Here is a 13,525-nt window from a genome sequence, read left to right on the forward strand (position 1 = left end):
GGTACAGGTCAAGAAAGTCAAGGATGGACTAGGTAGGAAGGTGGTTTGGGAATCCCATCCCCCAACATCTGAATCTGCAGGCAGCTGGTCTCCTACTCGCCCTGCCGTCTGCTCCCTGAGGGGCACTTGTGGCTGCCACTCACTCACACCTAGCCACACTTGTCCAGAGGTTAGCCTGAAAGCCCCATGGCCCGGAGTATCATGGGAGCATCATTCTACCAGGGTGAGGGCACAGGAAGGGGCCAAGGCTCCCAAGGGCTCTAAAGATGGGGTCCTCCAAGGGCCTGTAAAGCCTAATGATGGAGGAGGGCTTCCCCACATGGGTACCGGGCCAGATGGGGTCCTCCAAGGGCCTGTAAAGCCTAGGGGGAGGAAAGGAGTGATGATGGAGGAGGGCTTCCCCCACATGGGTACCGGGCCAGACGTTCTTAGGAGGCGGGCACTCCTGGGAGGAGGGGCCAGCAAGAGGTGTCCGTGCAGCCCACGACCCTGTAGACCATGGCAGAATGCCCACTCCCCTGAAGACTCAGGCCAGGCCACGTCCCACCCTCCCCCCCAAGTTGCCCACTGCAGGCCAGGTGGTCTCAGGACCCCTACCCACCCATTCCAAAGCATTCCACTGCACAGATGGCACCATGGCTGACCTGGCCACACATGGCCCAGAGGTCGTTCTTCCTTCCTCCCCCCCCCCCACTGAAGGCCTTGCAGGTGGTGTCACCTTTGCCTGTCAGCGGCAGGGAGCTGGCTCAGAGGACGTGCCCTAAGTACAAGGTGCTCACAGGACGAGCCAGTATAAGGACCCACATGTTCCTGCTACCACCACTGGATTTATTGAGGTTGTCACCACATCTGCTGAGAGGGCCACCAACAGGGGATCCAGCCACTGCCTGGCCTGGTGCCTGAAGTGAGGGACTGTGTGCCAGGCCCTGGCGGCTCCTGGACGGGGAGCCTGCGGAGGACTGGACGGTTGAGAGCGGAAAGAGAAGCGGGAGCTGGGAGTGCGGGGAAGGGAAGGGGCAGGAGCAAAAGTTGCATCTAGACAAAGTGGCACAAGACGAAACCAGAACCCGCATGTGTTGATGTCTCCTCTCAGGATCCAGGCGCCTCTGCTCCGCAGCCCCTTAGCCGGACATCTCCTCTCGCTGCTCCTTGTTCCTGCGCACCTCAGCTGCGTGCAGCTCCTGCGAGGACAGGTGGAGGTGGGCGGGGCCCTGCGCCCGCCTTGGCGGCTGGGGGGGCTGCCCCTCCCCCCACGCCCAGGCTTCAAGGACCCTCCTAAGTGCAGGAGAAGCGACCAATGGGACCCCTTGACGACCAGGATGGAGGAGCAACAGAGAGCAGGGGGAGGCCCATGTCCTCTCCTCGAAGTGTGGCCTGAGTGCGGGGGCTGGCCCTCAGCGCGACAGGTTGGCACCCAAACCAGAGAGCGAGCCGTGACTCCAGGGAACTTCCTTGGGTTTGCAAGCTCCAGGGTACCCCCTGGCACCAACCTGGTCCCACCTCACGGGCTGAAGCAGAGGCTACTCCAAGGGGGCTCCGGCCCGGGCGGGGCCTCGCCTCACTCTGGACTGTCTCCATGCCCGACAGGGAGCAGCCGGGCTGCGAGAGCGCTGGTGGTGCAGTGGGAAGGGACCACCAAAGGACGGGGGGGACCCCCGGGGGCTTCCCTGGCCCCCCAGCCTAAAGCAGCTCCTCCCCTCTTCTAGCTCAAACCCGCGTCTTTCGCAGCACTTCAAAAGTAATGACTATCGGTTTATTACTGCGGTCACTGGCCGTGTGCCACCAGGACCGGATTGGGGGCGGAGGCCGAGGCCGCAGGCGCCCAATAAACGCAGGCGAAACCCCCCACTTCCTGCTGCCCGGGATCCGCCCCGCCCCGGGCACCGCCCCCCGCGCGGAGCCCCGCCCCTCAAGACCCACTGCTCCCGCCCTTCGCCCCGCCCCCTCCTCGATCCTGTTCCGGAGTTCTCCTGGCCCCGCCCCGGCGCGCACCTTCTCGCGCAGCCGCTCGCGCAGCGCCGCCAGGTGCGCCTGGCGGATCTCCTTGCTAAGCTCCATCTTGTAGTTGAGCTTTTCCTCCGCCAGGCGACTGAAGTTGTTGTTCTCCTCCAGCGCCTTGTGCAGCACCTCGCGCTCGTGCTCGCGCCGCTCAGCCAGCTGCTTTAGCACCTGCGCCTCCTGCGTCTGTGCGGGCAGACAGGGGCGCGCGCGTGGGCGGCGGCCGGGCCCCTGCCCCCAGCCCCCCACGCAAGCCTGGCCTCCCCGCGCGCTGTCTCGGCTCCGCCCAGTGCCCATTACCCTGCCCTGCTGCCCAGCCCGAGCCGGCTACCTGCTGCCCACTGGACGTCGGGTCTACACGGCTCTGCCGTCGCGAGGGTATTCATCTGGTCCCAGTTTGCCTGGGACTTCCTGGGCTTTAGCACCGCAAGGTCCGCGTGCCAGGAGAACCCCCAGCCCCAGACAAACCGGAAATTGCTCACCCTTTCTGCCCGTCGTCAGCCCGCGGAGCTGTCCCTCCTGCTAGGCTGAGGGCGCCCACGCAGCAAGACAGGCTCTGTCCCGCTCGCTTGCTACCTCCTCCAAAGCCCGTGGTGCACTCAGGGAATGTTGGAGGAGCAGAACAAATTCAAAACTTATGGGCTGTCATGGAACCTGCACCATCTCCTCCTCAAACGTCTGCCCGCTGAGCTCAAAGTAGGTGCTTGATATGCACTGGGTTCTGAATTCCCTGAGGTGCGGGGGACTGTGTAAGGGTTCCCAGGGCTGCCGGAGAAGGGACTAGTTGGAGCGAGGAGACTGGAACTGCGGGTGCTGCGGCCCTGTCCAGCCCTAGTGGGGGAGGGGCTGCCTGGAGGCCTGGAGGAGAGGTGAGGGTCAGAGACGCAAGGGCTCTCAGCTCCTTCACGAGGCTGCTGGGCCCACCCACGTGCCACTCACTGCTAGTTAATCCTAGGAGGCCTGGGTCCCCAGGTTTCACTGGGACATGCTATAAGGGATTTGGAGCCAGTGCCCCTGCCCAATGGGCTTGGGCATCAGGACCGCACTCCTGAGAGTACTCCTTTTGTGTGTGTTTCAGTGGGGGGCTGGTGTGGGGGGAAGGAACAAGGAGGAAGCCTGGAGCGCATGCCCCCCTTCTCCCAGGGGCCCCCTGAGCTCCCAGCAGGTGTGGGCTTGCAGCCCCCAACATATGGGAGTCCCTTTCTTCTCACTCACTTCTCTACCCTGGAGAAGGATGCCAGCCCAGACTCATGTCCCAGGGCCCCCTCCTGGCCATGGCCAAGGACACCCCCTCCAACAGTCTCTGGTTCCTGTGCCTCTCCAGCTGGCTGCCATTGGGGAACCCTTCACCTCCCTGTCCTATTCTGATCTCCCAAGAGGAGATTCAGGGAACCATGAGACCCTCTCCACTCCAGGCCAACAGCCAAGCAGGGGCTTGGAGCACCCTGTGCCTTGGGGACCCTGTCTGTGCCCAATGAGGCCTTCTGGCCACCTTCGTCAGGATCTGGGGGCAGGGGTGGGTTCCTCACCTTCCTTCGCTCCTCAGCTGCCTCCAGCCGCTTCTGCAGTTCCTCCAGGGAGGTGTCCTTCCTCTTGGGGGGAGAGGAGAGCACTGGGCTCTCGGGGGACAGATCAGAAGGGGACTTGAGGATGACCTCGAAGCTCTGGCCAGAGGCCCTCTTGTCCAGCTGCTTCACCTCCATGTCTGCAAAACCACATTGGGCTTCAGGACTCTGAGGGGCCATGTCCCCAGCACACATCCAGATCAAGGGCTGAGGGAGGGAGCACGGCTGCTCCTGTGGGACCCCCGGGCCTGAGCACCCAAGGCGTCCTCCCGTCGGAGACTCCCTCTCCAGAAGCCAGCTGAGCTGAGGGGGGTGGTCAGAGAGGCTGTGGGAGCAGGGCGCAAGTAAAGGAGGAGGCAGGCACTGACCAAGCAGAACCTGGCAGCTGCCTGGGACACACTCACCCCCATACTGGTAGATGGTGTTGGGGTGCGGCTGTGAGTAGAAACAGGAGCAGATGAGCGACAGCACTGACAACTCCTTCATCTTCTCCTTGTAGGCTGTGGGCATGAGGCCAGCATGAGAGGGCGCCATGGCCACCTCCTGACCTCACCTCCCTGGCTGCCTCTGTCTTTTCCTCCCCAGTGCTCCCCTGCTGTGTCTCTGGAAGCCTGTGCATCTTGCTTTCTTTACCCTCGCCTCTCCACAGCTCCCCTCTCCCTCCCCCCACTCCCAGAAGCTGACCTTGTCCCTGGGCACACCTTCCTTCCTGTGGGTCGTCCCGCATTGTTCTCCTGGTACCCCCTTCCTTCTTTTCTCTCTCGGCATTTCCGTCTCATTCCTCTACATGGCTGTGTGTTTGTTGGTCTCTGGCCACCCCTCTGTCTTCCTGGCTCAACTCTCTCTCTGCATGTCTCTGTGACCCTTTGTCACTGTGTATCTTCCTGGCCCACCGTCCCTGGCCCCCCACGTCCCTCCCTCCTTCCTGCCCCTTCCCTCTTAGCAGATGTTAACCACCACACTCATGACTGGGCCAGCACAGGTGTGGAGCTTCTGCAGGCAGCACTTTCTTGGTCTGTACACCTGGGTGAAGCTGTCAGACTTCCTCCTGTGTGACCCCCGCCCCCCCATTTACCCTGATGGCATTGCAGCCACCCCAGGTGAAACCAGGCCATCACCAGGCACACACTCCCTGCCCATCCAGAGCCAAAAGGTAGGGAGCTGTCCGTTCAGCACCAAAGCTTGCCCTCTAGTCTTGCAGAGCAAGTGCCCACAGCCAGTGTGCCCCGTGTCCAACCAGAAAAGGACGTACACTTGTCTGCTGAGGCCCTGAGTCCTGTCAGGTGAAGAGGAGAAGCCCACTGTCAGAATGGAAATAACTGAGCTTTCTGTGGCCCATTCATGACAAGCCAGGCCCTAAGGTAGACACACTGGCCCAGTGTCTCACTAATGCTTAACAATCTTCAAGCCCAAGACTGTCCCCGGGCTCAACTGAGATGACACTGGGCCCCAGTGGCCAGGGTGACTTGACCAAAGCTCCTCAAGTGCAATCCCTGGTGGTCTGTGTTCTTTACACCACTCCAGCAGATCCTCTAGACTATGTCAGAGACCCATCCTGCCACCCTAGCTGGAGAAGCTGGTACAGGTCTCCAGAGAGACACTCCAGAGAGGGAGTCTGGCTTCCATGAAGGGGTCTTCCAAGGAGCAGACACAAATTTGGACAATAAACTTCCTGACTGGGGCACCTGGGTGGCTCAGTCGGTTAAGCGTCTGCCTTCGGCTCAGGTCATGATCTCAGGGTCCTGGGATCGAGCCCCACATCAGGCTCCCTGCTTGGTGGGAGTTGGCTTCTCCCTCTGCCTCTGCTGCTTCCCCCTCCCCCGGCTTTGCTTTCTGACTCTATCTGTCAAATAAATAGATAAAATCTTAAGAAACTTCCTGATCAAATTTCACACAAGACAATGTTTTAAAATTGAGTTAATGTGGAGTTGGGGAAAGTGTTGGTGTAGAAACAGGACACAGGACAGAAATTATCAGGCCCTTGTCTGAGAGAGCAGCTCATGGTGAACAGGGTTTCTCCACAACCAGTGCAGAGAATGATGTTATTGGATCTAAACGTCCTGATGACCCAGACTCTTCTGGGGAGAGCCCAAGAGACTGTAAAGGGAGCACAGAGGAATCCTGGGCAGGCAGCAAGGAGAGCCTTTAAGGGGCGTGGAGGGGTAGCAGGGCAGAGATATGTACCTTGGTCATTGGCTTCAGGAGGCTGGGAGGGAAGTGGGCTAGATGTGTGCAGGCCTCAAAGGGGATTTTGGCTTGACATGTCAATTTTATTTTTTTTACAAGCATAATCTATTTGTGTATTTCTTGTGCTATTAAAAGTTAATTTTATTTATTTTTTTTAGAATCATAGAGTTTTTAAAAAGTTTTTTAAAGTATTTATTTGAGAGAAAGAGAGAGAGATTGAGAGAACGAGTGGGGGGAGTGGTAGAGGGAGAAGCAGACTCCCCGCCGAGCAGGGAGCCCGATGCGGGACTCGATCCCAGGTCCCTGGGATCATGACCTGAGCTGAAGGCAGACGCCCAACTGACTGAGCCACCCAGGCGTCCCCTAAAAGTTAATTTTAAAAAGGGGGAGAGGATTACCTCATACTAACGTGCTGGGGAGTGAGAAGGTGTAAGACCGGGTAAAGCCAGCTCTTCAGAAGCAGCAGACCAGGAGACATTTGGGCATTTGGAAAGGCTAAGGAAATAGACAGCCCTGTGCTCAGAGGGAGGGTGAGGAGGGGAACAAGAAGGGGTCTGGGTCAGGGGGGCATACTTGGATCCTGAGAGAGGCCAGGAAGAAAGGGGCTTGGCTGACCTTGCCACCACCTGCCTCCCTGGCAACAGACACTGCCTCTGCCACCTTCCAGGCAGCCCTTCCTCACCACATGTGGAAACCTCCAAATGGGTTTACCATACATGCCAGGAGCTTGGGGCTCACAGGTTCTCAAGCTCCTCTCTACCTTGAGCCTGAAGTTTCCCCAGGAAAATGAGCTGCACATTTATTACAGAGGAAGAACAAGTTTATGGACAAATGTCAGGGGACACCCTTCCAAGTACCTGTTGCCTGAGTATGAAGGGAGGTTGGCACCAATTTAGGGTGCAGGATGTGGAGCTTGGGCAGGTGTGGGCACCGCATTGTCAGGACACAGGGGAGAAGGTTGGGGGGTACTGGAGACTAAAGTCAGAGCTCTCTGAGGGCATTGACCAGCCCAGGGGACCAGTGTCCAACTAGGAAGTGAGGGACTGACTATGTCTTGCAGCTGGTAATAGGGATGCAGCTCAGCGTCTGATGGTCATGGAGATTCCCCAGGTTGGTTTCTCCTGGGCTGATGGCCCATGAGGAGCTTCCTTCCCAGAAGACTCATCCTAAGTAGCCAAGTGGGAAGGGGCACTCCCCCCACCCCAGAAGGAACTTGGGAGTGAGACTTGCTGTGTGGTCTGGCTGCAAGTTGGAGGGAACTGGACAGCAGGGAGGGAAATTGGCAAATTTTCAGACATTGAGCAAGGAGAAGCTCACACATGGGGCTGGAGAGCAGGGCTGGGCCCAGCAGCTCACAACACAGGAGGTTACACCTATGTCCTCAGAACTGGAGGGGCTTAAAGCTCATGTCTCACTGCAGAGGGAAGAGGTTGAGGCCCAAACCCATCTAGGCACCTCTCCATCGACAGAGCTCAAGCCAGGAAGCCCCTCTGCAGCTTGGGGGCATGCTGTTTCTCCCCCTCGCCAGGACCCTTCTCTTCCTTCCCCATCACTGACTTCAGGGAGTCGTTATAAGCAAATCTCTGGCATGAGCTGGATTGCTTTCATCTCCCTCTTCCTCTTCATACTAAATGTTAAATATGCAAAAACGCACATTGGCTTTTTGGATGCTTAGATCCTAGGTGAGCAAGAGTGAGAAGGCACCAGATCAGCCTACAGTGGCATGGTAACCATAATGGCAGCACCCCTGAGGTGGGTGCATTACATCCATACTCCCAACTGACCCTCAAGACCAGCCAGCACTTGTCAGATTCATTTCTACTGAGGAAAAAAAAAAAGAGAGAGAGAGAGCAAGGAGCCCACCCAGAGTCACACAGCATGACAGGATGGGAACCTGATCATGAGCCCCAGCCTCTGGCTGCACTTTCCTGTTGGGAGTCTCATGGTGGTGGGGGTGGGGGGTTGTCTATCCAGAACTGGGAAGGCAGGGCGCCCACAGATGCCCACTCACCCCTAGAAGGGTCCTGGAGGCTGCTGTGAATTGCTTCCTGGCAGATGGAGCTCATTGCCCCCCAGGCTGCCCCTCTCACTAGTCAGAGTCACGTGCAACATGCTGGGAGCCCAGCATGGCAGGACGCGCGAGCAGATTCACCTCCTCTGGGGAGGAAACTCTGGGAAATGTGGCTGCAATAGTCACACTGCCTGGCATGGACTGGGCACCCATCTCTTGTCAGGCACTAGGCCAAGCACCTTTCCTGGAATGCCTTGTTCATCTCTCAGTACAAGTCCACGGGAGGCGCTGTCACCATCACCTCCATGCACTTAAGGCCTGAGAGCTTAGGGAGCACGGACGAGCCCTCTCGGCTCAACAGAGTTGCATAAGGAGATAATATGAGCAAGACTCTACAAAAGTGTGTGAAGAGCTGAGTGTGTGGGAAGGACACCAAGAGATGGCCACGTCTCTCCAGGTGAGTCCCAGTGACATAGCCCATCAGCAGATGCTCAAGGGAAAGGTGGTGGGAAAGTCAACAGAGGAAGAGAAAGCTAAGGTCAATCTTGTGACTACAAGGTCATAGCAGACAATGACTCTTCACCCTAGTCACCAAGACCAAACGAAGCCCACCAGTGAGCCGGGGCAGACAGGCCACTGAGGCATGGAGCACCAGAGGCCACTCCAATCAGAGACTTCTTTTAACCAAGAAGCCATAGCTGGGATTCACTTAAACTGATTTTGGCCACAATTACTGGTCTGCTCACATAGCCACTTCTGGGTCAAGCCACCTGCCTATCAAATTTTTATGAAGGTGGGCATAGGCATGCACACATGTGGGCTGCACTCTCTCTGGGGCAGCCCTGACAGTAAAACAGGAAAGGTCCATCCCCACCTGACTTTGTCAGGAGGCAGTTCTCTGGGCTGGCTCACGGCACATCTATGAGGCAGTGGCCGTGCTGATCAACACTGATTGCGCTTATGGTTTCCCTTTTCACACCAACAGCAACCTGGACACCCAGAAAAATCCTGGGACCAAGCATGGGTCAGCAGCACCCCAAAGCCTGGCAAAGGAGGGCTCATGTCAGGGGGCTTTTGAGGTCACATCTGCGCCCACCTGTGGTGGTCATCAACAGTGCAGCTTCGGCTGCATCCCCTCACCACCTAATCTGTCTGCTTACCTGTCAGATGAGACCTACTGAGCAGGGGTTTTACTAAGAGAAAAGGCTGAGAGCATCTCCCACCAGTGGTTGCTCATTGTCCCCCACTCGGGCACAGACCGGGGCCTGAAGCCCTGCCTCAGTGTGGGACTGGACTAGCGCTCTGGCCACGGGAAGGAAAGACCACCCTCAGTTCCTGCCCAAAGCTGAGCCCAATATCTCTGAGGAGGTCAACAAGACAGAGCAGGGGGCAGATGAAGGCCAGATGGACAAGACCCTCATGGTCTGTGTGCAGGAGGGGTGTGGTCAGTGACACATGTGGTCCCCTCCTTGACAAGTGCAGAAGTCACCTGGGGCCTGGGACCCACAGGGCCTAAGAAGCTGGTCAGGGCAGGGCACATGTGGGTGCGTGGAGCCAAACTGTGTGCCACTCCAGAGAGAATCAGGCTAGCTAGGGAGAGGGGACCCCCAGAATGGAGGGAAGGGTGGGCTGGGAGTAGAGTTCTGAGTCCAGGGGGAAATGGGGTGGAGGTGGGGAGCCACTACCCTGATGTCCCTGGCGATGGAGTGCAAAGACGAAGTTGGTCCCAGAGCGGCCAGACAGGCCAGAGCGTTCCTGGGGAGAGCAAGCCCCATGTCCTCACGCCCAGGGTCACCTGGCCCCATGTCCACCCCTCCGCCAGAGCCGCGCCCGGCTCAGGTATGAGGGGAGGGTCGCAGCCTTGCGGGCAGTGGATCCGCAGCTTGGGAGGCGGGGCTGTGGGGGAGGGAGGGGCAGACCCCTCCTTGCTGGGAGGACTTGGAAACTGCAGCGGCCCCTCCTCCATCCAAACCCCGCTGCGCAAAGGGCGGTGGCTTTTTCGACCAAAGCAGGTGGTACCATGTCGCAGAGCGGTCCCCAAGCCCGGAGCAGCGAGGGGAGGGGACGACCACGCTAGACGCGGGCGCGGCTCCGCTCGCTCCCGGCTGGGTTTCTCCTCCCCCGTCCTTCCGCAGCGTCCCTCCAGCCCCCAGGGCGCTCCATTGGCGCAGATAACGGCCTGGGCTCGCTGGCAATGGGTCCTACCCTCCTAACCCCCACCCTCGCGAAGGCGAGGTCGAACCAGGGTCTGCGGTAGACAGACGCCTCGGGGGACACTGTCTACACCTCCCCAGCGCGCCCACCTGGGGGCACGATCCCGCGCCCGGACCCTCGGAGCCACCCTGCCACAGTCGCGCCCGGCCTGACACGGCGGCCACGGAAGGGGCAATGCGCCCTCGCTCCAGGTGCTCGCTTGGGCGCGGCCCCTGCCCGGCGGCCCACGCCCACCGCACCCGCGCCGCAATCCTCGCCCTTGGGGCACCAGGTGTTCCCAACCCGTTGGCCCTGAACCCCGGTTCTTGCGGGTTCGGCCCGGCCGCGCCCCGCGCCCTTACAGAGCGTGAGGTCTGAGATGTGAAAACAGAGTCCGCCACCGGCCCCAGCTTCAGGCGAGGCCAGACAATGGCCTCAGCTCAGACCCGCCACCGTCCCAGGAAGACCGCGTCCCGGGCGCCTACCGGACAGGGTGCTGGCCATGGTGCTGGCGGCGCGGAGGCTGCGGAAGGCCGGGAGGCGCGGGCGGCGGCTGGAGCTGCAGTCGGCGAATGCGGCACTGCTGGGGAGGGGAGGGAGCGAGGGCGGGCGGGAGGCGGGCGCAGAGAGGGAGAGGGAGAGAGGGGGAGAGAGCGAGCGGGAGAGCGAGAGAGTGAGAGAGAGAGCGCTCGAGCAAGAGCATGTGCGAAAGCCCGGCTGCAGGCCGTCAGAGGAAGAGAAGAGGAGGGAGGGGAGGATGGGAGGGAAGGAGGGGAGGGGAGAGGCCAGCCTGGGACACAGGGTGGAGCACTGCAGCCACATGCCCACCCACCCATTGCTTACCTCTTGGACCCACTGCCCCAACTTGGCTTTGTGCAGGCTTAGGGGGATGGTGGAGACATGCCCCGTTCCCCAGGGTGGGCATGGCAGGAGAGGAGGGGCCCCAACATCAGGGTGGGGCTGGAGAGCTCTTCACTAAAGCCACCCAAGGCTGGGAGGTGCCTTCTCTGTGCCCAGGTCCGTGCTGAGGGGAAAGTGTGTCATAACAGTGGGGGTAGGGATCGGTCTGGAAGGCCTCCAAGGAGCATCCCAGAGGACGAGTCAATTCTGGGGCAGAAAAGAGAGTAAATGGGGGTGGTGAGGTCTAGGGACAAAGGTTTTGAAGTGAGATAGAGAGGAGTTCCAGCCACAGCTCTGACACCCACTTGCTGTGTGACTGGGAGCGAGTTTCTGACTTTGTGGCTCTGTTTCTCAAGGGTAAGATACAGTAACAATGCCAGTCTCCAGATGGAGAAGAGAGGTAGAGTTGGTGAGTGTGGGGGTCATGCCTCCCCTCCTCTCTGGGCTTAGGGTTCAGATTGATGTCCCCAAAGGGAGAGCCTTGCAGAAATGGTGGGCCCTTTCCTTCAGTGACCATCTTGTCTCACTTTGGGCCTGGGAAGTCAAATGGATGAAGTGTCATTCCCATTTTAGGGACGGAGCCACGGAGGTCAAGAAAAGCACTTGCTCCACAAGCAACTAAGTCTTAGAGTCAGGAATAAAACTATGGGAAACCTCAGGAGCCTGCAGAGGGGTGAGGAAGGCTCAGAAAGGGGACAGACAGGGACAGGCCTAAGGGTCAGAGTCTGTGTGAAGCAGGCCCAGCAGATGGGTATACACCTCGAGATGCATACATGGGGAGTGTGGGACTGGTTACATCTGTTCTGTGGTCCACATAGTGTCTGATCCACTGTAGGTAGCCCACAAACCTGCAAGAGCAGACTCTCAATTCAAATTCGTTGACTTGATCGAGATCCTGTGCCTGCTGAGTGGGGCTGGTTACGGCCAGCCTTGGTGTCCATTTCCTCTCATCTTTCACAATTAGGTTCAGTACATGACATTTATAAGTTACAATTTATTGCAGGGGGCAGTCTCATGTGTGATGTGTGACCAGGCAGCTCATGCATCAGCTCAGCGTCTCAGGGTCCTCAGCTCTGGTTCTGACCCAGGTGGCCCTGAGTCCCTGGGTCCTGCCTTACCTTCCTTGGCCTTCTGGGAGCACCAACACTTCTGCTTTTAGAAGATGGGTGCTGTGGAAGTGAAGAGCAGGCCTACTGGCTGGAAGCGGCAGGCTTTAGGCAATCTAACCACCAACCCTGTACTTTGTAAAGTGTGGATAATCAAAGAACTTATCTCAGAGGCCGTCCATGCCTGCATGCATGGTCCTGAAGGGGTGAGCTCTTCTCCAAGCTCCCTGCTGAGAGTCTAAGACAAACCCTCTAGGCCCCCTCACCAGGTGGAACAGATGGATGGGGTGGGTGCCAGCAAGCCACCGGCTTGCCGAAGCATGCTCGATCACACGTCTGGGCATTAAACAGAGCCCATGAGAAGCCCTGGGGTCGGCGTTGCCAGCCGGCTGTGGGCCGTCTCTATCAGCCTTTTGGAACATGCTGGAGTCGTCTAGACAAGTATCTACCCCCTAAAGAGTTGTGCAGGCCCCGGATCCCACTTTTGACTGCCAGCTGGTGCTAGGTACCAGGACACTGGGTAGCAAGGCGCCTGGGCAGTAAGGAGAAAAGCAGCTAAGGCTCTCCAGGCCGCGGGCCTGAGCAGCCATTCGAATCACGCGAAACCAATTCCAAGGTGTGTGCAATTGTCCGGGCCATTCAGGTGACTTGGCCCCGGGAGGGGTGGTGGGATGGAGGCTCTGCGGGCATGGCATCGAGGGAGGAGACGGCTCGAACCCCAGGTTTCTGCCCGCGGCCGATGGAGGTGCCGTCCTCCAGGCTCAGGGTCGACCGAAGGGGCAGGGTGGGGCCCGGCACCGCGTGCGCGCACCCCTCTGCTGCGGAATGGTTTCCGCCGGGAACCACGCCCAGCGGACCGGAATTGGGAGCGGAAGTGCAGCGCGTTCAGTGACGACTGTCTTAGCCCGCGAATTCCGAACCGGCTGAGGGCGGCGGAGACGCGGTGGCGGTGCCTTGGCTGAACTGGGGTAGATTCCTGGGGACCCCCGGCGGCGGAAGGCTGTCCGCGGAGAAAAGTGAGTCGTGAGTCGCAGAAACTCCGGAACTGGCCCTTTGACCCGCGCGCTCCTCCCGAAGCTGCAGCTCCCGGCAGGCCCCGCGCCGCCCCGGGCCCGCGCGCCGGTCTCTCTGCCGCGGTGCGTTCTGGGGCCGGTGGTTTTCCTGTGCGCATGGGCGGGGCCCCGCGCGCGGCGGAGCGGGTCTCCCGGCGGGGGTGTCTCCCAGAGTGGCAGGGGTCCGGGCGGGGCGGGGGTCTCCCGGCGGGGCGGGTCTCCGGGCGGGGCGGGCCTCCGGGCGGGGCGGAGGGGGTCCGGGCGGGGCGGGGGTCTCCCGGCGGCAGGGGTCCGGGCGGGGCGGGGGTCTCCCGGCGGCAGGGGTCCGGGCGGGGCGGGGGTCTCCCGGCGGGGCGGGCCTCCGGGCGGGGCGGAGGGGGTCCGGGCGGGGCGGGGGTCTCCGGGCGGGGCGGGCCTCCGGGCGGGGCGGAGGGGGTCCGGGCGGGGCGGGGGTCTCCCGGCGGCAGGGGTCCGGGCGGGGCGGGGGTCTCCCGGCGGGGCGGGTCTCCGGGC

General features: G+C 60.2%; 1 protein-coding gene across 1 annotated transcript; it reads right to left on the reverse strand.

Moving 5' to 3' along the window:
• Positions 1 to 568: 568 nt before the first annotated feature.
• On the reverse strand, positions 569 to 10,547 carry STMN3 (stathmin 3). Its single transcript, XM_028091131.2, has 5 exons — positions 10,440 to 10,547; positions 3,968 to 4,063; positions 3,528 to 3,703; positions 1,993 to 2,184; positions 569 to 1,181 (listed from the first exon to the last, which is right to left on the reverse strand). Exons 1-5 carry the CDS (start codon positions 10,456 to 10,458, stop codon positions 1,122 to 1,124), a joined length of 543 nt encoding a protein of 180 aa, XP_027946932.1. The 5' UTR covers positions 10,459 to 10,547; the 3' UTR covers positions 569 to 1,121.
• Positions 10,548 to 13,525: the final 2,978 nt, after the last annotated feature.

Source organism: Eumetopias jubatus, unplaced genomic scaffold (genome assembly GCF_037043125.1).
Source record: "Eumetopias jubatus isolate StellerSeaLion01/CBP00866 unplaced genomic scaffold, mEumJub1_p1.0 scaffold_9, whole genome shotgun sequence".
NCBI classification, from domain to species: domain Eukaryota; kingdom Metazoa; phylum Chordata; class Mammalia; order Carnivora; family Otariidae; genus Eumetopias; species Eumetopias jubatus.